This window comes from Chelonia mydas, chromosome 1, assembly GCF_015237465.2.
Source record: "Chelonia mydas isolate rCheMyd1 chromosome 1, rCheMyd1.pri.v2, whole genome shotgun sequence".
Taxonomy (NCBI): domain Eukaryota; kingdom Metazoa; phylum Chordata; order Testudines; family Cheloniidae; genus Chelonia; species Chelonia mydas.
The window spans coordinates 99126066-99152463 of record NC_057849.1 but is presented as its reverse complement, the minus strand read 5'-3'; the positions used below and the strand labels follow the sequence as shown (position 1 = coordinate 99152463).

The following is a 26398-nucleotide window of genomic DNA, read 5'->3' as shown; positions in this document are numbered from 1 at the left end:
TGGGAAATTGCTGTTGTGCAGGGGAATCCTTAGGTACAAAGCTCTACATCAGGTTTTCCTGTCCCCCATCCTCAGTACGGGGTGTGACCAGAGCATTTTGCATTTCGACAATCTAGAGAACCACGGCTACCAGTGTAAAGTTACATGAGGGTGAAAACTGCTCCTGGCTGTCCCAAAGACCAGATGTGGGGCAAAAAGGTGGTGGAGCTTCTGTGCACCTGGGAATCCGTGAAATCTCAGTGCAGACTGAACAATAGAACTACCACCTAGTCTTTGATGATATAAAGTATTGCATATATTTGTTTAAATTGGGCTCTAAATGATACTAAGGCCCCAATTCTGCAAGCTAATCTGCATGGGCTCAGGGGAGGTCTCTTTGTGTAATGAGCTTGCAGGATTGGGAACTATAAAATTTCTTTATATTTTGGAAAGAAGAACCTAGCATGATGAAAATAAACACGCCTTTTCTAAGATCAGATGGTGCACAGATGTACTTAATCTGCTAAACAATGAATTGTAAATCTTTTACACTGAATATTTTTAACTGTAACAATCAAGACGTGTGCTTCCAGCACACACACGCATGCATTTCTCACCCCTCAAACAGCACCTCCCATGAGGCTGAAAACTCAGTTGCTTTGAAATCATGACAACTTGTCTCTAAAATTGGATGGCATGTTTTGACATATAATAACTGTGAAGAGTTTGTCAGTTTCCTGTTTTGATTTTTGGTATGTTCAAAAACAAGGAATCTAAAAGCTTTCATATGTAAAATGGATATTGAAAAGTTTAGTCTTGGTAATGTCTGAAGATAAAATTTGTTATCTCAGTACGATCTTTCTGAATAGCAGGTAAGTACTACTGCTGTATAATTTTGTCTTTTTAAAAAACAAAAAATGTGTGTGTTCTTCCTGTTCAAATGTGAGTGATAAAATATTACCTATTGCATGGAACTTTGATAGCTAGTTTGATCGTAAAATTAAAACTGTGTGTTGCCTTGAGACCAGAGGCTATGGGTCTGATCCTGCACCTCTGCCTTACACAAGGAGTGCTGTTGAAGTCAATGAGACAGCAGGTATTAGAGGACCAGGCCCTTTGCTGTAACACATGGACATTTATTTCTAGAATTGATTATTTTATGTCATTAGCTGATAACAGTTCCTGAAACAGAACAGCACTTTGACTTTCACCTTCAAAGCGCATTACAACCATTGAGTTAATCCTCAGACACCCTTATGAGGTAGAGAAGTATTAGTATCCTTAATTTACAGATAGAGAAACTGAGGCAGAGGTTAAGTGGCTTGTCCAAAGCCACACAGGGGTTTTTTCCGATCTGGAATTAGAATTCAGCAGTTTCTTCCTCGCAAGACCTGAATTAAAAGCTCGTTTGAAATCGGGGGATCTTTCCATTGACTTCAGCGGGCTTTGGATCAGTTTCCCGGTCCAGCACTCAAACCACTAGACCTTTCACCTCTCAAAAATTCTATTTAAGTGATGCAGTTTACTCATGTCAGAGTAGCACAGGCTTGCTCCAGAGTCTGAACCCCGTGCCTTGCCCAAGAGAAGACTAGAAAACTCCAGTGAGGCAAGTGGGGGAGGAATTCACCTTTTTCTGCTCTTCGAAAAAATGGCAGAGCAGCAGCATAGCCTGAGTAGCCTCTGTAGTCCTTGAGTCCCCTTCCTAAATGAGGGGGTGGGGAGGAGAACTGGTGGGTCCAATCCCATTTCCAAAGGTCTGTGCACAGAGGCTCCAGCAAAGTTGGGCTCCAGCACTCTAAAGACTTGAGCCAAACCTGCTGAAGTCACTGGAAGGACTCCAGGGCTTTGGATACGGATCTACAGGTGCAAACCCCCTGCGTGGGTTCTCCCCCCAACACAGTAGAACTGGTAGTGAGACTAGGTGATTCTTTGGAAGGCACCCCACATGTAACTGATTCAGATGATATAAAAAGTGTGTACAGAGATTGGGGGAAGATCTTTAGGTCCTCTTCCACCCTCTCCCTTCAGCTGTAATAAGTGGAGCTCAGCTTGTTCTTGTTAGCATGAACAATTGGTTCCCTTTGGCTTACAGGTCAAAGGCTGTCTTCACAGAGCTTGAAATGTACTTTTCTGAAAGCTGAGATTCTTTCAATTTCTGGTTTGAGGTGCCACAGCTGTAGGTTTGCTAGGGTCCAAGAATTACACAAATATACGGCCTGATCCAGGGCCGTCTTTTCATTTACTTGAATAGACTTTGGATCATGCCCACAATCCTTTTTTTAAATAGCAAATTTTCAGTGAGTAAAAGCCAAACCATCTACTGGCTTCTTCTGCCAACAAACAAATATTCCTCCATGGGCATTTTCCCTGATTTTGGTCTTATAAAGTTTATTAAAACAATTTACAGAAATGAAAAAGTGACACACAATTATATGTCCATTTCATATTTTCAGTGAATTATACTTCTACGTTTCCTCACATTTTCTTTAAAAAAATATTTTTGATAATAAACAGAAACAAAGTAAATCCTTTTTTCTTTTTCTTTTTTTCAAAGGTTGCAGGGATTGTTGGCAGAGCAGACCTGCTGTGTGCCCTGTTCTTTTTGTTGTCTTTCCTTGGCTACTGTAAAGCCTTTAGAGAAAGTAAGCATTATGTTTGTCTCTCTTGTGTAATTTATTATTTTATTCACAGCCTCTGTAAAGTACAGTAAACTAAACCATCAAGTTGACCTGAGCTATTTTTACTGCTGTTTAAATTATCTGGAAATACAGAAGATCTGTTTTAGCAGGAACATGCCACTAGAGGAAATGAGAGAAACTCTATACCTGACTCCTGTTGTACATTAGACACACATTTTATGTAAAAGATTTGTTTTGTAACAAGGCTTATTTTTTATGAACATAAAGGAATAAATCAGTTTAAACAGCTATATCTCAGGGTATAACTTGACAGGCTAACTTTCCTTTTTTAATCTTTTTGGCTTGCCTGTCGACATTATGCTGGGATTGTTTACACAGGAACGAACTTTATAAGCCTTACTTGTATTTTAATATACAGCCAAGTCCTGCTCATTTTACTTACATGACTAGTCCCTCTGAATTCAGTGGAAGTGCTTGTGCATTTACCCCTTTTGACCCAAGCAGTTAACTAAGGTTCAGAGCCCAGGAAATGTTCTGTTTGGGGGAGAAAGTTGATGGAGCCTTTTTTTTTTTTATGCAGCCTTGGTACATGCCTTGTAAATAAACAGACCCTGCTTCTCTGAATGCGGTAGGAGCCAAAGGCAAAAGGAGAAGTTTCCTAGCCTACAGGCCCAAGCTTATTGTCAGCCAGTACCCTTACCTAGACGACTACTACTCTTAGGGGTCATACCATACTTACAGGCTTCACCTTGGATTTCTTCAGGTGCGTGCGCTCTCTCTCTCTGGTCCTGTTTTGCCTTCTCTCTCACATACACTCTCCCCTTACGCAAATCAGTACTCAGCAAAACCCTCTGTGTTCATACAATCCAGGTCTCCTGGGCAGGTTCAAATAACCCTTTTTACTTAGGTGCAGGTTTGTGATTAATATATCATTACAGTTCTGTTAATTGCTCGGTGCAAATGCACCCTCCAATCTCAAGGTTTTAACTCCACTTAGGACAAGGTTTCAGCCAGCTCATAACGTGTTTAAGGTGTACTGAATTTGGCCCATAGGCTTTAGTTCACAGCACCTGTATTATTTTAACATGCAGAGACCTTTCAGAGACACACTTCCAAGCGAGCTCTGCTATGGTATTTGATCTGAAAGTAATTTGGTGGTACAGATACTTTGTTGTGAGAAAATATCTCGGGGCCCTATTTAACAGGTTTATAAAAGAATACATTAATGTCTGATTATGAAGTTATACACATGTACAGAGCATTGAAAATTTGGCTGAAGCATCTTAATGTGCCTCTGCCAGAAATCTGGGTGGGGCTAAGGCCCTATTTATTGGCTCTGTGAGTGCTGTGGAAGAACAACTTTGTTATAATACTTCTCTAAGATATGATAGTCTATTGGCTACTTAAATGATTTTTAATGGCTGCTGTTCACTTCTAAATGTTTGTGTAGCTTGTGACTATGCCAACTACACTGAGCTTAATCAGGAAATTCTACACAATCACTGTCACAATGAATAGTCCAGACACCATCTTGTATTTTCTGTTTCCTTCTCTTTCTACATATATGTCAGGAAAGGTTCTTAAAAACCTCCAATGACAAGTTAGACAAACACCTGTCCGGGATCGTCTAGGTATACTTAATCCTGTCTCTGTTTGGGAGATGAGTAGATGACCTCTTGAGGTCCCTTCCAGACCTACATTTACGTGTTTCTATGTGCTGTATTTCCTTGCAATCACTCTGTACCAAATCAAATAAATTAAAGACAACTTTGTGTATGCAGTAAGACCCTATATGAGACTTGTCTGCCAGTTTGCTGATGCTGGTAGATATGTGACAGAGGTAGAATGGCACTTGGAGAACACAGGAACAAAAAATTAGCATGACTAGAAAAGCCTAGGCTCAATTAATTCCACAGTGTGCAGTATGCAGAATTACTTAGAAGTGTTCACCCACCACAGCAATCTGAATGAAAAGAATGTTTAGGCTCTGATCATACATATTCTGAATATTTGTGCAATACAAAAAGACTAGAAAACTTCCAGGAGAGAAGAATTTTTTTTTTCCTCCAGCTCATGTGGGTTGCTCAGTCAGTCACTTGGACACTCACCCTTATTCTTGTTCTAAGGAGGGGCAGTCTTAAGATCTCTTTATGTGTAAGTACAAAACTCTGGATAGATTTCAAGCTTTTTGAACAGGAATTTAATGCACACTTTGTTTCTTTGGCTTATTTACAGTCGTACCCATCTGTTAGTGTGGCACTGTGCCCACTCACAATATGGTGTACTGCTTTCAACTAGGTACAGGGGCCAACCAAAGATTGGTTTCCTTTTCTGACAGAAGATCATCTTAGTGGGAAGCAATGCAATGTTAAGGGAATGTGCTTCATTAAATTGATTGCCTCTGTTGGTGTGTGAGTATCTTATAATAATTAGCGCTTTATACTGTACAGTGCTCTACATTTTCAGAGCTCTGTTCAACAGTTAATTGATGGCATTGCTAAGTGCCTTTATTCTGGGTCTATTTTTCCAGCCTACTCCGCTACTGACACTTCTGCATGAAGAATAAAAATTATTGACCCAAGAAAATATATATTTAATTGAAAGTCTCTCTCCTTGAAGTTTACTCAAACTCAAAGTCTTATATTATTACAGACTTGTATCTTACAGTACAGTACTGTCCTTTTGAGAGAGCAAGAGGAAATAAAGGGACTGGAAGTGCATTTATAAAGGCAAGGAACTTATTTTCTCTTTTCATGCTGAGCACTTTCAACATCTAGGAGTGCTTGTATGTAACAAGGTTATACCTGAGATGATTCTGGCTTCTGAGAATCAAGGTGTGCCCAAGAAGTAGTCTCTGCTTCTTGTGTGTATATAAGAGAGCAGCAAAAAAAAAAAGTAACAACAAATGTAAAATAGGTATGACGTTAGCATCTATCTGGGACTTTGGCAATTCGAGCTGGAAACTTGAGCTGGTTTTCCGCATTACAACACAATAGGAGCATGCATCCATGATCAGGGGAAATATGAGCTTTATCTTACTTCATGTGGAAATTTTCTCTCATATGTATGTGACGACGATAGAAGGATGGAGGAAAAGAATCTTGTCCTATTGTGGCTATCAACTTGAAAACTTTCTTTGTAGTAGTAGATACTCAAACATGAAATTATCATCTTTGAAAACTGGCTACAATCCTTTATAATGAGGCTTTTAATTTTGTATTTGTTTCATATTCGTCATATTACAATCGCACCTGGAGGGCCCAGGATTTGGGCCATTTTATGTGAGTTGTTCTATCTATGTGTAGAAGGAGACAGCCCCTGTCCCAAAGATCTTAATCTAAAGCGGAAATCTGGACAAAGGGTGGGAGAAAGGAAGTATTACTACTCCCATTTTACAGGTAGGAAATCAAGGGTCACACTGGGAATCTGTTGCAGAGCTGGGAGCTTTGAACTTAATATCCTGAGTGCTAGCCAAGCCTTAATCATAAGATCATCCTTCCTCTCAAGTAAGCAGAGTAGTTCAGTTTCCTAAGTCTATATTTCCATGCTGGACTGGAATAACCCTTCAGTTGGGTACATACTAGGCCAAATGCATCCCTAGGGTCACTCATCAAAACCTTCAGCATAGTTACCCCAAAGATGAATTTGGCTTGTTTTTATATTATTTGCTTGTATACTATCCATATTTCAAACAAAGTCCTTTCTGTTTGGCTGTGACTGTCCAGGTGGTGTCAGGGATCAGGGTCTGCAGCAGAAGCAGTCTACTGGCAACCCAGCAAGTACAGCTGGTCTGCAGCAGGCTACTTGATTGACTACACCATGTGATTGGTCAGGAAGGATGGCTGACCTTTAAGCCCAGCAGCAGCTCTCTGCCTGCCCACTGAATTTTATGCCTGATGCTGCACTTGCTTCTGTTCCATTTCCTGCTTCCGGTCCCTGCTCCTGCTCTGCTCCACTCCAGCCCCAGTTCCCATTTGGCTCCTACCTCTCCAGTACTGATCCTCTGCTCTGGCTTACGACTCAGTCTCTGGCATTCGGCTCCTGTCTTCAGTACTGATCCTCTGCTGCACCTCTGACTTGCAACTCTGATTACACTCTGGCATTTGGCTACTGTTTCTTGGCTTGTTCCTGGACTCTGCCCACCCCAGACCCTGCTCTAATTGGTAGACTGAATTTTCCCTTTAACCATTAGTCCATACCACCCAAGGCCCAGTCTCTACAGTTGGAGCACCTCCCCAAAACAACAAGGCTAGGGGTCCTTCTCGCTGACATAGAGCCAACCCAGGCCAGTCCTTCATTAGCAGAGTTAGTAGGGGCTCTTTGGAACTTGCAGGTGCAGGGGGCATCTGTGGGTGCCCCAATTCTAGCCCTCTGTGAACTGAAGATCCTGCTGCCAGAAAAATTTGACTCTAATCGCAACCAATTCTGAGTCGTCCTGAACCAGTGCTGGCTCCTGTTCTTATGTCCTGATTGGTCAGTAGGGAACAATCTTGGGTTGGGCTTATTAGTTTATTGACTGAGGAAGTCTTGGCTTAGGCATCTGCCCTCTTGGAACAGTCCAGCCGCCTCCAGGGCCAGTTGGAGGGGTTTATTCAAGCAGCGTTCGTGATCTTTGCTTACCCTCACCGCTCTCGAACTACCAAGGCTAAACTTAAAGTGCTACGGTAAAGGTGTCGATTTGTGGCCATATACATAGTCGAATTCCACGGTCTGTCCATGGATGCTGAATGGAACGAGGCAGCGCAGCACCGCCATTTCTGGCTAGGATTGAAAAAAGCTGCTGAAGACGAACTGGTGTGGGTCAAAGCACCATCTAGTCTGGACAACCTAAATAATTTGTGCATTTGAATTGACAGCCACCTGACCAAGCTGTGCCATGAGCGCGGTTCAGCCCTCTGAAGCCTGCCAACACCCTGGACCGTGACTCTTCAACTGTGCAGTTCACTCCAGAACCCAGGTGGTTTGACCAGGTCTGCCCATGTCTACCTTTTCCAGAGAAGCACAGATGCAGAGTGTCAGGGCTGTGTTTATATTGCAGATACTTCGCAGTGTTGCGTCCAGAAAAGATCGTGCTGGTTGTTGAGTCAGGAAGATGCCAGGCCCCAGCTTCGATAAAGGAACCTGTGCTGACTGGTCTCATCCCTCCTTTGGAAATTCTTGGCTTCCATGTGCCATTGTTGGGACAGCAGCAATCATGATTCAGCATCTGACACCCCTCAGACTGCAACCACAGATCCAGTTTTCTATGAGTCCCGAGATCCATCTGAAAGTTCTAGTTGATTCAGGGGCCTTGGACAATTTTATGGACTGGGACTTTGCTAAGGCCCAAGTGATTCCTACTTTGTGCAAGAACTTTCCGGATCTCTTGGAAACCATTGATGCTTTGCTCCTGTCCTTGGGCCAAGTAATTCGCCAAACCATTCTCCTAACAGTTGTTTCTCTCCATAGGCATCGGGAAACCCTCTAGTGTGAGTTAATTTGGGCCTCTGCTCTGTGGTCATCTCGGTCTGCCCTAGGTACCTGCACATGACCCCAACATCCACTGACAAAGGGATATGTTTCTGCTTGCAGTATTGCCCACAACCCTGTCTCCCAGAAGCCAGTAAGAGGACTAGTAGTCTCTGCAGCTTGTGCCATAAGCTGGGGAATCCCTGCTCTGCATAAGCAGGCTCACAGCAGTGAAACACACCTGCCACAGACCAGTCTGCCGCTGTCAAGATACGGCTCAAATATTATGACCTCACCTGATGTATTCAACAAAGGAAACATGGATGCCCTGCCCCCTCACTGGAGGTATGACTGTCTATCAGCCTCCAGTCCAGAGCTGAGATTCCCTTCCACTGTATATATGCCCTTTCTGAACTGGAAATGCAAGCTTTTTGCACATGATCTGCAGGAGAACCTGCAGAAGGAGTTCATCCAGCCATCCACATTCCAGGCAGGGACTCCAATCCTTTGTTAAGAAGGAGGATGGGTCCTTGCAGCCCTGCATTGATTACTGGGCACTCATAAAGTGACCACTCGGAACTGCTATTCATGAGCTCCTAGACCATCATCTGTGCTCTGCTTGACTTTTTATGAAGCTAGATTTGTGTGGGTCCTAGAACCTGATATGTGTGTGAGAGGGAGATGAATGGAAGACTGCCTTCTGCACTCAGTATGGCCACTTCTAGCACCTTGTCATGCCAGTTGGCCTGTGCATCCCCCAGCGACCTTCCAGCATTTTATTCATGACATCTTCTGGGACAAACTGGATCAGTTCGTCATTTACCTTGATGATATTCCTATATATATATCTATATTTTTTTGGAGGATCAGGTACGTCATGACCAGCACATATGAAGTGTCTTGAAAAAGCTTTGCCTGAACCATCTGTATGCCAAGCTGGAAAAATGCCAGTTTGACCAGAACACAGTGCAGTTTCTGGACTATGTCATCTCCCATAATGAATTGGCTATGGAGCCATGTAAGGAGGCAGCCATCACAGACTGGGCGGTGCTAAAAGAAGTCTGTAGAATACAATGCTTTCTGGGCTTTGCCAATTTCTATAGGAGATTTATCAAGGGGTTCTCTGGTGTGGGCGCCCATATCCCCAACTTCCATGTTAAGGAGCATTGTTCGTTTGTCTCCAGACCTACAGACTGTATTTGATCGCCTAAAGCAGAGATTCGTCTCAGCTCCCATCTTGATCACCTAAACCCAACCAGACCATTTGCCGTGGAGGCAGATGCTTTAAACTTTGCACTGGGACCAGTTCTCTGTTGGCTAGCTTCATCCTTGTGCCTTCCATTCATGCAGATTTACTCCACCAGGGCAGAATTATAATGTTTTAGACAGAGTTATTGAAAATTAAAGTGGTTTTTGAGGAGTGGTGTCATCTCCTGGAAGGTCCTAAATTCTCAGTCCACGTTCTTACTGATCATAAGAACTTGGAATTCCTAAAGACAGGTCGGCCCTTGAACCAACAGCAGGCCTGGTGATCTCTCTTCTCTACCCTTTGTTTTCATGGTCGCTACCAGAACAAGGAATGGGAAGGTGTGCACATTATCTAGAAAGGACAAGTGTTACGAGCCTGGCATGGAAACCCCATCCATGATCCTCAGACCTTCAAATTTTATTGTGGAGTATGGTGCTAGCAATCCAATTCTCTTCATCTGGTCCCTATTGTCCAATGAATCATTTGCAGTTCAAATCCATTGGGCCCTAGAAAATACCAATCTGACTTGGCGTTCACACACCACAATGGGATCCTCTACCACAAGGAGCTCATCTATGTGCCCGAGGGGACACCCAGGCTCCATGTCCTAAGACTCTGCCATGATGCTCCTCTGGCAGGCCACTTTGGCCAGTTCAAGACCCAGGACCTGGTGTCTAGAAGCTTATGGTGGCCAGCCCAGCATGCTTCTGTAGCAACTTATATGAGGTCTTGTGATCTCTGTGCCTGGACGAAGACCCTTGTGTCAGACCACTGTGTCTCCTGCAGTCCTTGCCCACCCCATTTCAGCCCTGGACTTTCTTGTGGAACTGCTGCCCTTCTAAGGACACAGTACTACTCTAGTGGTAGTGGATCTTATGAAGATGCTGCATTTTGTAGCACATTTGGGGCTTCCACACCGCCCAAGAGACAGTCTTTTTGAAGAAAATGTCTTTTGCCTTTGTAGGTTACCAACAACACAGTTTCTGATTCGGAATCCCAGTTTGTTTCTCATTTTTTGGCAGGAATTCCTGCGCCTTCCAAGAATTAACACCTATACCTTGACTGCTTACCGCACAAAAACCAACAGCCAGAGAGAACAGATCAGTTGGTTTCTGGAGCAGCACCTACACTGCTTTCTTAATTACCATCGCTTATCTTTCACAGAGAATTCACCTACAACAGTGCCACGCATGTCTCCACCCAACTGTCCCCCTTGTTTTGCTAAGCCTAGATTGCACCTTCGCTTCCCCCCAAGATCCTCACCAAGTCCCCAGTGCCTGCTATTTCTGACCTTACTGTTTGCATCCATCAGGTGCACCAAAAGCTTAAACGCTGGTCAGAAGAAGCTAAGGCAGCCTTCCAACTATATGCCAGTCCGCGCTGTCAGCCAGCCCCCAGCTTCTCAGTGCGGCATGAGGTCTGGCTTCTGCCCAGAACCTTAAATCTACTCACCCATCTACGAAGCTGGAGCACCAGTACTGTTAAGGAAAAGTTAGCACATGTGACTCCATTTTGGTTTGGGGCCCACCATTGTCTAAAAGCAAGCACATCATGCACCAGGAGGAGTGTTCCTTAGATACTGCATTCCTGTGAAAATCCTCCTCCTTGTCTCCAGCCTGCCTTGACTCCCGATATCTGTTCTTTGTCTCTAACTCCCTATCTCTTGGCCTTTGATGTGAGGCCTCCCACCCTGATAATAAGTTACTGGTGCATCGCTTTAGGACCATGCTGTGTAATTAACATACTAGTTTAGCACGAGGAATGCACCAAGCAGGGATAGGTGGTAGATAAGAAAAGGGTTTGTTTATTGGCTAAGGTTTCCGATGCACGAGGGCAACATGCTTTGCTAAGAGGTATATAACCTTTGTATAATCTGTATTCGGGGTCCCCTCCTGGCTAGCAGGGGGGCACCATGTTCGAGCGTAATAAACTTGGTGTTTTTTGGGAACTCTGCAGTTGTGGACCTTGTTTATGTGCCTCAGCCTAGATTCGAACTGTGCGTGACCTACCAGGTGTAATTCATATCATTTGTGTGTGTGTCCTACCAGGTGTAATTCGCAGCAGTTGTGTGCGTGTCCTATCAGGTATAATTCGTAACAGTACTTGGGGGGCCCTTTTAGATTATGGAACAGATTAATCTAGTAACCTTCAGGCTACAGCTATTGGAATCCTTTCAAGGACTGTCCCATATTCCATATCTCCCTGTTAAAACTGTATACTGCAAATCCCTTTCACTGCCCCACCCTACCGATAACCATTCAAGAGTAGGAAGAATACACGGTGTGAGAAATTTTGGACTGTCACCGACTGGTGAAGGCTCCAGTACTTAATTGACTGGGAGGGATATGGCTCAGATGGGAATCAGGGGAACATATCCACGACCCTGACCTGCACGCTTTTCACTACACCTGATTGAAAAGAAGGCCTTGATGACCCAAGGAGTTACACCCAGGGGGTGAGGGTAGGGGGATATTGTCAGCAATCAAGGCTTGCAGCAGTCGGGCTTCTGGCACTCCAATAAGCGAAGCTGGCCTACAGCAGGCTACCTGATTGATCGCACCATCTGATTGGTCAGGAACGGCGGCTGGCTGGCTTTTGAACCTAGCAACATCAGTTCTCCGGCTGCTCAGTGTGTATCAAGCCGGCAGGTGCGCTTGCCCTTGTTCCATCCTTGCCCCTGCTTTGTTCCAGCCACAGTTCCTTTTCTGCTCCTGCCTCTCTGGTACTGATCCTTGACTCTGCCCCTGGTTTATGACTCTGGTTGACCTGCCAGCTCCGGCATTAGACTCCTATCTCACCGTTACTGACCCTTGGCTTGTTCCTGGACTCTGCCCATCCTGGACCCAGCTCTAACTGGTCGGCTTAACTCATGCTTTAGCCACTAGGCCAGACTGTCCACAGCCCAGTCTCTAACAGGTGGACATAAAAGAACTCATTGCCCTTTTCAAAAAGCATATGCAGTAACCTCATGGTATACTGATCACCATTCTCTCTCTTACATCCCCCTCCCTTCCCAAACTGGAAGGGAGAAGAAAATGGTGCCATGTTCAAGGGTGTGTATGTGTGAGCTCTTGCTAATAACATAAGGTTTCTCTTCCTACACAGTCAGTGCACTACCAGGGTTTGTGTTGTTAAAGATCTTTGGGTATCTCATGCATGAAAGATGCTAAATATTATACTACTTATTTATTATTTTAAGATAATTTCTATCCTATTCTAACATACTGCTTCTGACATTAATTTCACCAAAACAGTCACCAAACTGTGTCTGTGTTTAAAAAACCCAAGTACCTCCAAAACATCTTTCTCCCCTCCCCCCAAAAAATAAAGCCTGATCCAATTGTCTGGACAAAAATATTCTGAAGACAGGATATGGCAGTGGAACGTTAAACCATAAACATTAATTTGTTCTAGGTACTCTCAAAAATCTATGTCCCTGGATTGTTATGAGCAATCACGTGTTTGGTTATGTCATACAAAATCAGCTGTACTTCTCTGAAGTCCAAACATACCGAATGCATAAATGTCTTGAAACAGTTGGGCATGTTGTGATGTAGATATTGGAAATGCCTGTTATGTTGCCCTGAAAGCATCAGCTGTCAAGCAGTATGCTGCCTTTAAGGGCCCCTGTCCGCCGTAGTATCTGCGGGTAATCTTCTGTATCCTCCCACTGACCTTGAAGTTCTCATGTTACTATAATCTGTACTTCTTGACTGCAGACCTTAATTGCTGCACTACTGGTCCTCCACTTAAACACTGGAGTTACTGAGTTCTGTGACATTCAGTTACAATGTTAACTCCTAGGGAATTCTGTGCCACTGCATACACAGAATTCATGTCCCCTGCAGATGTCTTTGCTTCCATGCAGAAAAATGGCTTTCTGATGGGGAAGCAAAGGGAGGCTGCAAGAGCGGTCACGGTCACACACCCTCCCCAGCAGCATGGGCATGTTGTTTTGGGTGCCTTGGAGCAACTGGTGGAGAGGTAAATTGCTGCCAAGGATGGGGGAGAGTGGGGCTGGGGATGCTCCGGCTGGTGGCTCCTACCGTGTGCCAGGCTCAGCTGATAGTCCCGGCTTGGCTTGGGGTGGGGGAGGACAGGACTTCCTCATCCCCTACAAGGTGCAGCCGGGCCCAGGTCAGACCCACCCCCAAAAACCTCCCCTGGCTGCAGGAAACTCCGAACCCTGCCCCTGCCCTGCTTCCTGCCTCCATCACTCCTCAGCCACGAGGAGAGGGGTCATTGTTTGGGAAGCTGCTCCCCTGTTCATCCAATCCCCGTGCATCCAGACTTCCTGATACCCAACCCCCCGGTCAAGTCTCATTCCCTGCACCCAGACTGTCCCTGCACTCGAATCACCACACTGATGACTCCCACCCCCCACACAGTGAGCCCCTTGCATCCAGACTCCTACCCCACTGAGTCCACCCCCCCCCCCCCAAAGAGCCCTCTGCACCCAAACCCCTCCCCTGCTGAGCCCCAACCATCGGTGCTGGAACTGGGAATGCTGCTGCACCCCCTGGCTTGAAGTGGTTGCCATCATATAGAGGGTTTACAGTTTGGTTCAATGGCTCTCTGCACCTCCACTATACAAATTGTTCCAGCACCCCTCGCCCCAACCACATTTACCTGCAGAGTCACATTGCCCCAGCACCTGGACCCCCCTCCCAACAAGCCCCTATGCAACCTGATCTGCATCTGGACCCCCCACTGGGCCACCCACACCCAGATTGCCCCAATAGAACCCTCTTGCCCCACACCTGGATCACCCTACACTAAGCCCCTCCACGAATTATATCCTGCTGGACTGAACCTGCCTGCCTGCTCCTGGCTTCCGGGTCAGGTGCAGCCTCACCGCCTTGTCTGTGTGTGTGTGTGTGTGTGTGTGTGTGTGTGGGGTGGGGGGGGTGGGGGGGCTGCAGTGTGATCTTCCCACCTCCATGCAGCCAGTGGCCTTTGCTCCTCACTGCCATGCTGGAGCCTCCACATTTTTTCATTGACAAAATTGGCAGAATTTTAAAATATTGTGTGCAGAATTTTTATTTTTTGGTGCAGAATTCCCTCATGAGTAGTTAATGGAATATTCTGATGTACTGCTTAAACAAATCAGCCTTGCAGGTGCTTTTAACCCAGACCAACTTTCAGATTAAGCAGCAGTTAAAATATGACTCACATGGATGATATCTCACATATAATAATTAAGAGGAATTTTACTTTCTTATTCTCTGGCAGCCTGGGAGAGTGGCCAGTATTAACAGATCTATGCCAGGAATGATAAACTTGTGTCTACGGAGTGGGGAGTAATCTTTGAAGATAAAATGTTGTAGAAACCTATGTGGAGCCTCTGCCAGACTTGGAGAGACTAGAATGTCTACCAAACAGGAAGATATCTAATGTGTCTGTGGTGCACTAAACAGCTACTGCCAAGGGACTAATGTCAGTATAGTACTATTGGTGCCTTCTAGGCTTAAAAGGTAAATCTCTTGCTTGGCATGAGAGAGAAGATGAGAGAGAAAATAAATAGTGTTGTGTTTTATAAAGTAAAATTTCTAGTGTTAATTTAGGTTTATGTACCATTTTTATGTCATATTTTACATTGACAGATAAGGAAGGGAACCATTTTTCTACACTCTGGGTACTGGCGAGTGTTCTTCTTGGTGCAGTAGCCATGCTGTGCAAAGAACAAGGAATTACAGTACTGGTAAGGTCTCTTCATAACCACTACATTCTGTCCTGAGCATCGATAAGCTACTACTGCACACATGCTTCTGCAAATCTTCTCCACATCTGTAAACAACTTGGATTGTGCTTCTGCATTAGTCTGTTAAGAAAATTGGCTTATGAATGTTAAACATTGACCTAGCCAGGCTCTGTGCCCAGTGCTTCTAATGTGGTTCCTTTTGTGCTTGTTTGTGTCTCTGTGAGCAGCTTGCATGTACCTATAGAAGTCTCTAGTTGCCTGCTTTGTAGACATTATAGTGCCAGTTTTAGTCTGTGCCTCATTGGATGCCTGTGTTCTTGCATGTCTGACTGTCATCTTGTGCCCACGATGCCAGAAAATCTACAAAGGGATTGTTCATAGATTAAATGAACAAGACTGATAAATGGCTGATAAAGAAGTTTTCGTATGCCCGACATCCCCCTTTTTAAAAAAAAAAACAAAAACGGTTGACACTACCTAGTCAGAAGTAGCTGTTCTGCTTATCGCTTTTATTGATTCTCTTCCTTATTTTAAGCACGTATCTAAATAGGAGCCTTCTTGTTTGAGTTGATGTGCTTCTGTATCTTTCTACTCACCTGAGGTCGTCCTGTTTGTGATGACCCTATCGCTTCAACAGTAGCCTAGTGAGATGCCAAAACTGGGGTTTATTTCTACAGCTGGAGAATGGCTTCAGCTAGAAGTGGTAGGGATGGAGTAGTAGAACAGAGGAATACTTAAGGAATGAAGAACCTTGTTCATATTATTCTGAGTATAAAGAAAACAAGTGACAGAAAACATATCCTGGAGCGTAAGCAGAGTTGTTTTTAGACTATCTTCCAAAAGCATGTGTGGGAGACACAGAAGTAGCTCTTTAACTTAAGGTGTGCTGTGGTTGTTTCTCAGAGTAGCATGACAATAATGTTTGAGTAGCAGCCTCAGCTTTTATTTTCTGTCTGTCTTTGTTGATGTTGCATTGTTAGGATGATGATATTCATCCTCAAGCTCAGGGATAAGGGTTTCACAGTAAGAGACGCACAGGCCAAAGGGAGCAAAAACAAGGGTAAAGAAGAGCCATAGAAGCCACACACAAAAATGAATAGTGCCTCATGTTGAAATGCCCCTTTCCAACTGGATCCCTGCCTCCCTCTCTTCCTTGGTAAGCCAACCACTGTATACTGCCAGCTGGCCTCCTTGCATAGAGTCACTCTGAGGTTCATGCCAGTTTCCCTCTGATTCCTGTGGCTGACAGAGACTGATTTGGTTTTTGCCTCTTAATGAGTAGAAACCCTTACCCTCACCTGGCAATGTGCTTCTGCTAGTTCCTTGTAGCCCTTAAGACACTAGATCATCTCCAAAGATAATATTAGGATGCTAGCTACATATCCCTCGTGCATAAGTGTTAAAGATTACTGAACATTTTTGGTGGGGGTGGGATGTATTTGACATAGAATATGCCATGAAAATAGCATGTCAGAATAAAAGGGTTACTGGAGCAGATGGATATATGGGACCTGATTCTGACCAGTGTTTTCACCATTAACTTCAGTTGAATTACTCCTGATTTTAAGGTTTTGTCTGGCAAAGTGCTGAGAAACAAAGGCTAAATGCCCTCAGATCCTATAGAGATCTATAGAATTTTGCCAGAGGTTTTCAGTACCTTGCAGGATCGGGCACTTACGATTCCAGTGAGAATCCTGCCTGGATCTTCTGTAACTCTGTCTAAGCCATTGCTCTGGCAACCTGTGTGACCGTTTAAAGAAAAAGGTGACTTGAAGCCATCCCGCCAAAATATGCTTGATGCTTCACTGGTCCACAGTGAGAGGTAAGGGATGGGTGCCTTTTAAAAATCGACTTTATTGCACTAGTCCCTATGACTGCAACCCTGGGCTGCAAAAAGGGTGGGGAGGGCAGAGAGGAGGTGGGGTAATGTTCTTATGCCCCCCATTACACATGTATAGGCCAGGAGGCTGCATCGCCATGCACAGGGGTGCATGCGGCATCCTGTCAACTGCTGAGGCATGGTCTCCTGTAGTGTTCTTGGAGCACTGACTGTATCCATTTGTAAAAAGTTCAGAATCAGAATTAAGAAGCACAGTGATTCACTATAGAAGTAGGATTTTTAAAATACCCTTTTAATAAATGAGTTCTTCTTTCTCTTTCTCTTGGTTATTTAGGGGTTGAATGCTGTATTTGATGCTCTGGTGATTAACAAACTAAATATTTTGGAACTTATTCAAAAGGTACTACGTAAGGGCAAGTCATTGGAGGTGAGTGTGCTCAGTCTCAGTTCATTCTAGCTGTCCAGGCAACGAAAAAGATGCCATTTTCACAGTTTTGTATGTGCTGGGAGTGAAATCAAAAACGATATATAATTTGAGTCAGCAAAACAAGGCAGTGATCTGGAACGTCTTTCAGCAACATGAGTGATCATGGTAGAGCATTGCTGTATCCAGCAAGACTTAAACGCCTGCATTTCATAGCTCTTTTCACAGCAATATATAAAGAGCTGATGTCCAAGTATTTAAGAAAGCTGTCTCTAACATATGGAATCAGTCCAAGATCAGTCAAATGAATGTTGGCAACATCCGATTGGCAATGTGAAGAACGAATTATTTATCCAGATTTACAAAACAGATTTTAAGGCAGAAAAAGCAAGAGTTACAGCATGCACAGAAGGTACTTGTTACGTAAGAGAATAATTTTCTCTTTTGGCAATCCAGCTCAAATACTTTTTCCCTCAGAACATAAATTGCCAAGAAAGAAAGAGGCCTCCTAGTATCTAGACATAGAAGCTGTGAATGAGAACCCATTTAATCCACTGGCAGTTACTGGAGGATAAACGGGTGTCTACAGTGGACCCTAATTCATCCATTATCAGGTAAAATAGAATCTGGCATGTCACACGTGCAATGGCAAGCAAATCCCAGAAATAACAAGCATTGGGTAAACTTTTGACTGCAACTGGATAGTCCCTCGAGAGAGGAGAGTTACTAATGACAAACTAATTATCTGTTCCTCCTGTGGAGGGTTCAACAAGGCAGAAAAATCTTCATTGGACTTTGCATGGTGTGAAACTGCAGAGAACCGTTGCTCCTCTGGTGCTTAGTTTAAGCCCTATGGAGCTTCCATAAACTCTGCAAGTATGAAGTGTGAATGAAAGGCCCTTTGGAGCTTAAAGAGGGATCTCAGTAAATGGGAGTGGACTCTGTAGAATTGAATCAGCCAATCAGGGCAAAGAGAGCTAGCTCAAGGGAAAGGGGTAGTTCTAGCGGCAAAAAGGAATGCCAGAGCACTCAACAGTGTAATTTGACTGTCAGTCAGCTTAAGAAAAGTGAGGAGTCTTGGGATTAGTAGGGGACTAAAGCAGAACCACTTCAGAGTTTTATTGAGGAAAATGCTTCAAAGATAAACCTTTTATAAGTGAAGCTCTTTACAACGTGAAGAGTTGAAAGCATTGTTTCTGGTTTACAATTTTAAATCATTAGGGCTATGTGTGGAAAACTTCAAATGCCAGTTTTCATGAAAATATGATGGAAAATATTAATAGCTCATTAATTTTAACTTCTCCTACCTCCAAAAATTGTTTTGATCTGTGCATGGAAATTTAGCAGTCTTTGTATACAGACCGTTTCAAGTTCCTTACAATTTCTCTCCCCCCTCCCCCCTCCACCCCCAAATCCCCCAGGAGCCTAAAGAGACATTAAACTTTTTTTATCACAATTTCAGATCCAGACCCTCTTTTTCACATTTAAGCCTCAACCCTTGGCATAAGAATTGGACAAAAGAGCAGTGACGTTTCTTCTAACTTTTGTTTATTTTAAATTTTTCTCTCCACCATGATGATTTTCATGAAAGATAAACTTCCCTAACCACGTTGTGGAAAGTGACCTGAAAATGAGGTCATAATGGAACACTAGAGGCAGTCTTAAGGATGGAATTCTTGTCTTGTTTCTCCATAATAAATCCTGTATAAACTGCAATAATATATTTTACAGTAAAATGTAGTTTCTAAGTCACTTGGGCGTAGTCACACTTTTAAAAATTTTACCACAGTTTCCTCCTTGTCCTTGATTTTTACCCGTGCAACTTTCATGTATCAACATCAACACTGAATAGATTGAAATGGAGAAAAACACTTGTTTTGGAACAATATCATATACAAATATCTGTTTAAAACAGAACGCTAGTTAAATATTTCAGTTGTATTTAATTGAGATGTTTTTAAAATTAAATGCTCACAGTACATTATCATTAATTCTCAGAGTTTTGATCTTTCCAACATGCTGTATGCATATTTACAGCTGTTCCTCAAATCCTGACAGAAACTGACTTGAGAAATAACTTAAACTTCCAGAGATTGTTAGAGATGCTTCTTAAAGAAAAATTTTCCTTTGTAATTCATTATCAAAAAAAATTTTGTTTGCAATAAGTCTTTCTTTTCAAATTAATCAATGAAGACCACAAAATAAAACCAGAGAGAAGGGAATCCTCAACCTTTATTACTTTGTTTCTTGGTTGGTTGTTTCCCAAAGCCCCTACGATATATATCAGATCCTGTACAATCAGAAGGCACAGTCCTTCTCCTGAAGAGCTTCTTTCTTATTCTTTATTTGTAATAAATATTGTTGCCATAAAGCAAGTAGATACCCATGTGATAGAGAATTTGGTTCAATGGCTGAAAAACATTTATTCCCTTCGATATTTAGAATGCACAAATACCGTCTTCTCTCCAGCTCTTGCCATTTTAGGTGGGTGGGAACAAGATCTGAAGGTGTTAATAATTTGTCCTGTTTTTGTTTTCTCCTTTAGAACGTTGGGTTGTTTAAAAAGGGACTCCTCTTCAGGATAACTCTTCTGTTGTCTGGAGGGGCCATTATGCTCTTCATGCGCTGGAGAATTATGGGCACAGGACCACCCGCTTTTACTGAAGTAGACAACCCAGCTTCATTTGCAGACAGCTTGTTTGTGAGAGTAAGTCACAAACCTGTCATACTTCCGCAAGTTCAAACAAATTGGGTCTTTAAAAGGAAAGTTCAATTTTACTTCAGCGCTTCAAAAAACAAACAATAACCCAATAACAAAAAAAACCCAATAACAAAAAACCCCCCAATCAAATGAGTGTTTCTTGTATTTGTGGACTGTATGACGAATCACCTTTTTAGTAAATCTTTTGTGGTTTTATTTAATGTACTGTGTGTTTTCTTCCCCTCTTTTTCTATGTTTGTGGGAAAAGGAATACAATCCTTTTGCTGTCCTTTCCCTTAACACATATTGAAAGTTGGCCCTGCACTTTTCCTTCACCTTTGAATAAAATAACACCATGTTCTGGCTGGGTACGTGGCTTTGTCCTGGTTTTTTTGTTTTGTTTTGTTTTTGTTTTTTTGGTGCCTTTGCCTACAATGGGTATGTCTACACTACAATAAAAGACCCGCGGCTGGCCCAGGTCAGCTGACTCAGGCTCGTGGGGCTCAGGCTTCGGGGCTATAAAATGGAAGTGAAGATGCTGGGGGTTGGACTGGTGCCCGGGCTCTGGGACCCTCTCCACCTGTGGGGTCTCAGAGCCCAGGTTCCAGCCTGAGCTCAAATGTCTACACTGCAGTTTTATAGCCCTGCAGATGGAGCCCAAGTCAGAAGACACAGACTAGCTGTGGGTCTTTATTGCAATGTAGACATACCCAATAATAAAGCTGGGCTTTTTTCATATTGCCTCGTATTTTGGGAGATTGTCCCACCCAGATCCACATATTGTATTGTCTACAATTGGATCTCCCATCCTGAATAGGAGAAACATCCTGTGCTCGGAAAACATTTTTGATAAAAAAAAAAATCATCATATGATTTTTAAAAAATGCAAAATTAATGGACCTGTACCTAATTAGAATCATGCAGCATTTAAGTTAGGACAGTTACATTTTGGGGGTGGAGCGGAAGGGAAACAAAGATCACAAAGAGTGCTGAAGTTGGATTTTTTTTGGTGGGGGGGGGGGGGGAGGTGTTCAGTATCAAATAAATGTTTGTTTTCCTTTGACTGACAGGCTATAAACTATAATTACTACTATTCGTTGAATGCATGGTTGCTGCTGTGTCCCTGGTGGCTGTGTTTTGATTGGTCCATGGGCTGCATACCCCTTATTAAATCAGTCAGTGACTGGAGAATAATTGCACTAGCAGCACTTTGGTTCTGCCTAATTGGCCTGATCTGCCAAGCTCTGTGCTCACAAGACAGCCATAAGAGAAGGTAAGAGACAGTGCTGGATTTTAAATTCCACACTAGGTTAAGTACAGTGTTATTTTGTTAAATCCAGTACTGATCACTTTAACAATCCAGTGGAACCAATATCTAGCAAACGTATTTCAAATAAATATTTATAGCTATTATTACAGTTTCATCCCAATTTGGGCGTTGACTACAGGGAAGCAAACTTGTAGAGAGGGGATGGATGGCTGCTTTATTTTCCTACTGAAATGGCATTTTGAGATCCTTAGCACTGTAGGTGGTAAAAAGTAATTTGTGGTGAGAGCAGAGTGTAATTGATGTATGTTGTGTCCCTCTTTTTACAATTCTTTTTTTCCTTCTTTTGTAATAAAGGGCCTTTTTTGAAAAGATGTAGTGATTCTGGCCATTGATTAAAAATAAAATGCTATCCCAGAGTGATTACTCTTTTATCAATGAAGGGTTATTGAGAAAATAATTGGGTGGTGGGGGGGGAAATTGTACTTTATACAAAAGAAAACCAAAAGCTTCTGTAAATAGAAGCCTTTAATATGATAAAAGAATTTAACATCTCTCATGCTATGTTTAGGTTGCACTTTTTGGATGTCCTCAACTGATAAATTTGCCAGCTCTAAAATTATATAAACAGTTTAATCCCAATGCCATCCATCCATTGTTCAAATTTTTATCATCTTCTGCAGTGCCAATTTTTCCCTCTAAAATGTTAATCTATTATATACTTCTTTTCCCCTATACTGTTACCAGTTTGTACAGCCTAAGTCAATACTCTCACTGCTTCTGTGTCTGTATTAATGAGAGGCACACACACCAGAGTATGGTTAAATGTAGAAGCTACAATTTTAATAAACTATTAACCAACAAGGAACCCCTTCCCAAGCTACCTGGCAAGGCTGTTCTAGTGTGGAATTTAACTGGGTGCCAGTGGCTCCAGGTTCTACAAATCTCACAATGGATATGGGGGCAGTGCCCCCTTTATGCTCCCAGGCCTAGTCGGGGATCCTGGCAAGAAGTCAGAGTCCCAGCCCATTCCCCTCATGCACACTGGAGGTAGGAGAGATGAAGGGATCCAGACTGCACGAGGTATGGACCCCTTCACCATGCAAAGTTGTGCTTGAGGCCCATGCCCAAGAAGCACATTGAGTTAAGAATTTCATATAGGACTATTTCTTAACTCCCTCCTTCCTCCCCACCCACTGGAACCAGCCAAGGTGGCAACATATGTAATATAAATCCCTAAATCAAATTGCTTGGATGTTTGATGGAAGGTGGAAAAAACCCCACACAGTCTTTTGCCATGTAAGGGGAAAAAATTCCTTCCAGACCCCAAATAAAATTTGGCCATCAGCATAGCCCCTTAGGGATCTAGAATACTAAGAGCGGGTAAGGGTGGGGCTGGAGCAAAGCCAAAATGGCTACAGGCCAGCAGTGGGCAGAAACAACACTTCCTCTTCACCCTGCCTCTGCAGTTGGGAGCCAGTCAGTGGGTCTGCCCTGATCCAGTCATCCAATGGCAGCCCGAGTGTGTGGGTCAGACTCAGACCCTGTTAGAGCCAAGCCACTCCCTCCCCCTCCTGGAAGGGAAGAGGAGGGAAGACCAGTAGAAGCCCAAATTTCTGCCTTCATTCTCCACCCAAGGGAGGGGCAGCAACACAGAGAGTCAATAGGCCAGCATTCATGATCACCTCTAAACTAACAAAATAATTTTGAAAGTGCGGTGAAGGCCTAGCACACGGGGGGAACGGACCCAATTTTGGTTTCAAGTTCCCAAAAGTTTATTATAAATAAAAATTAGTGTAAAAATATTTTAATGTAATGTATAGATACCTTGATGGTGGCTCTCCTTTATGATGAACAGGCCAGCTTTCTGATGTGAACGCTTGGCTGCTTTGATTGGTCTGCTACTGAGAAAACTGGTTATTTCAAGCGCAGTTTCTTCTTTAACAAGCTTATGATGCATCTTTAGGTGGCTTTTTAAATAAACACTCAAAAATTTTACCTTAATTGGTCATTTGTTAGTTTAAAAAATTTGTATATAGGTGTAATCAGTTTTATTGCCTGTATATTTGGATCAGGAAGAACAAAATTAATGATTTCCAGTTTATTAGGGTCATTTTGTGTCCTGGAATTCAGGTCTTGACTTCAGTTTAATTTTGTGGGAAGTGTGTCTGAATTTTCAAAGAAGCCCATGGGAGTTAGGCACCCATTAATGCCATTTAAATTCAGTGGGAGGTAGACATGAATAGATTAAGTCGGTGCAGGCAAACTTTTTAGCCTGAGGGCTGCATTGGGTTTTGGAAATTGTATGGAGGGCCAGTTAGGGGAGGGGGGTGTGGCCCGGCCTCTTCCCCCACCCCCCTTCTTGCCACCTGATGCCCTGCCCCTGGAACCCCGACTGCCCTGACCCCTGTCCACACCCCCACCCCTTGACCACCACCCCAAACTCCCCTGCCTCTATCCAACATCCCTGCCCCCTTACCGCACTGCCTGGAGCACCGGTGGCTGGCAGCGCTACAACCGTGCTGCCCAGCTGCAGCCAGCCATGTCACTGCACAGCACAGAGCACCAGGTCAGGCCGGGCTCTGCAGCTGCGCTGCCCCAGGAGCTTGCAGCCTCGCGGCCCAGAGCATTACACTGGTGGCGGTGCAGTAAGCTGAGGCTGCGGAGGAGGGGGAACAGCAGGGGAGGGGCCAGGGGCTAGCCTCCTGGGCCAGGAGCCCAAAGGCCGGGCGCGAGGGTCCCGTGGGCCGTAGTTTGCTCACCTCTGGGTTAAGTCCACATAATGGCTCCCAATGATTATTAAACAGTTTTCATGTAGTAACAGAAGCACTTTTTCATCTAAGTTTTGTTGCTAGATTGTGAGTCTGTTTCTTATTTCCAGAATTCTTACACTGGGACTGGGATTTCTTATTATCCCTTTTCTGCCTGCAAGTAACCTGTTCTTCCGAGTAGGATTTGTTGTTGCAGAGAGAGTCATCTATCTCCCCAGTATTGGCTATTGTATGCTACTTACGTATGGCTTTAGTCTCTTGAGCAAACAAGCGAAGAAAAAGGTACTAACTAACAGTCAATAAAACTGATGACCAAGACTAGTGGAGGAGCTTTAATACGATGATGATTAACCTGTATCTCCTTTCTTCAAGAAAACGCTGGCTGCTGCTGTACTAGGAATCTTGTTGATCGACGTGCTGCACTGTGTTATCCGCAGTAACCAGTGGAGGTCTGAAGAACAGCTTTTTAGGAGTGCTCTGTCAGTGTGCCCTCTTAATGCTAAAGTAAGTTGGTCACACTCGCTTTTTATTTAGTTTTTTAATTTTCCATATGGTAAATACGTTGCAGTATAGCATCTCATGTACAATGCTAGCCCGGTGAAAGCACAGGCTAAAATAGACGTCTACCTTATAATGAATGACAGCATTGTCGGCTTCTCAGCCAATGCAAGTTACAGTGCTTTAATTCAAAACTGCAAAAGATGAAAATAAACTGGATGTCAGTGAAGACATCCAGTCAAATACAAAAAGACCAAATAATTAAATATATAACTAGTACCAGCTGTTGAAATAGTTGCATACAAAAGTGACTCTTTTCTGCAACAATCTCATAATCTGTGTAAAAAGAAAAATTAAACCATAAAAGTGTATTCAACTGATTTGCTGTCTGTGTTTTTAGAATCCTATTTTTGTCTACTTCAGTGGCGTTAGTACACTTCTGCTTTTTCTCATGTTAGCTGTGCTGCCTCTACAGGGCGATGGGAGAATGAACTGAATCACTCATCTCAACAGAACTGCGGAGTCTATGGGTGAGATCCTCACTCCTGCTCCTTGACATCTGTTAAAATGGCCAGAATGATGAAAAGGGGCTCAAAAAGCTTCCATTATGGACAGGGGATGATTTCCTTTGGTGGCAGGCACTGCAGAAAACAGCCAAAGGCTGCCTTCAGAGAATCCCCTTGCAAGGCCTGACTTAGGGGGAACGCTAGGGGTGAAGTTGGAGGGGACGTGTCAGTGGTGGGCATTGGAGCCCCATAGGGCAACCCTGAGAGGCTGCCATAACTTAAACAGGTCCCCATGGCTATCTAGGTTTTGTTCGAGGTCTCTTTAGCTCCTGGAGCAGCCCAGTATCAGGAGGGTTCAAAGGTCCCTAAAAGCCACTGTAATTCCCCCACATCCTTGGGCTGCAAGTTCTGTGCTGCCACTCTAAGAGGTGTAGGGCAGAATATCACCTTTTAATACTAGCGTTGATGCAGAAGCCAGAAAGAATAAAGCTTGAATTTTGACCCCAGTTGAGTTTTAGGGCAGGCAGCGAGGAGGGAGTATTTGCCGTCTCTTTATTCGTAAACTATTATGTTTTTGCCATTTCTTTTTGAAGTATAACTGCAGTTTAAATTTTATCCACCTTTTGCAAGTCCTAGTGGAGATTTCCATTGAGCAACATCCCTATAGAAAAATACCTTACTAGCTTACAGAATTTCAGAGCTCTGTAGTCTAGAGCAGTGCCTCAGAAAATGTGGATCAGGACCCCGAGGTCTTGTGGCTTTTAAATGAAATATTTGAATTTCCTTATTTAAAAAATATAATATAAATATTCAACTTGGAGAAGTGAAAAATATACAAATTAATTAGAGCTATAAAGGGGTCACCTTTAAAAAGGATCTTTTGCCAACATTTACAACAAGGTGGGGTTACCTCACCTACCACTATTTCCTAATCTCATGAAATGAAAAAAACGTGTATCTGAGGTTCTTTTGTGTGGTACCTTTAGGCAAACATCTGCTTTGTAATGATCACTTCCAGATATCTCATTCTGGAGAATTAGTACATGCTGCAAAGTATAAATAAAACATGTTCAGTCTATCTCTTTGTGCCTGTTTGCACCCTGCTCAAAATGTTCTACCATAATGGGTTTGTGAGAGAGAATGTATGGTTAGTAAAAAGAACAAGGAGTACTTGTGGCACTTTAGAGACTAACAAATTTATTTGGGCATAAGCTTTCATGGGCTAAAACCCACTTCATCGGATGCATGCAGTGGAAAATACAGTGGGAAGATATATATACACAGAGTTCCTACTGTATTTTCCACTGCATGCATCCGATGAAGTGGGTTTTAGCCCACGAAAGCTTATGCCCAAATAAATTTGTTAGTCTCTAAA

The 26398-nt window shown here is 43.3% G+C and overlaps 1 protein-coding gene across 4 annotated transcripts in view; it reads left to right on the top strand.

The window, feature by feature from the left end:
- TMTC4 (transmembrane O-mannosyltransferase targeting cadherins 4) overlaps positions 1-26398 on the top strand; it is a 66474-nt gene that overhangs the window by 14447 nt on the left and 25629 nt on the right. For all 4 annotated transcript variants that reach the window (XM_037896416.2, XM_007066236.4, XM_037896415.2 and 1 more), the window contains exons 5-11: positions 2534-2621; positions 14919-15016; positions 17191-17283; positions 19826-19987; positions 21052-21254; positions 24130-24301; positions 24392-24523. In XM_037896416.2, the coding sequence (XP_037752344.1) occupies positions 2534-2621; positions 14919-15016; positions 17191-17283; positions 19826-19987; positions 21052-21254; positions 24130-24301; positions 24392-24523 (948 nt within the window). The remainder of the gene's footprint in view (positions 1-2533; positions 2622-14918; positions 15017-17190; positions 17284-19825; positions 19988-21051; positions 21255-24129; positions 24302-24391; positions 24524-26398) is intronic.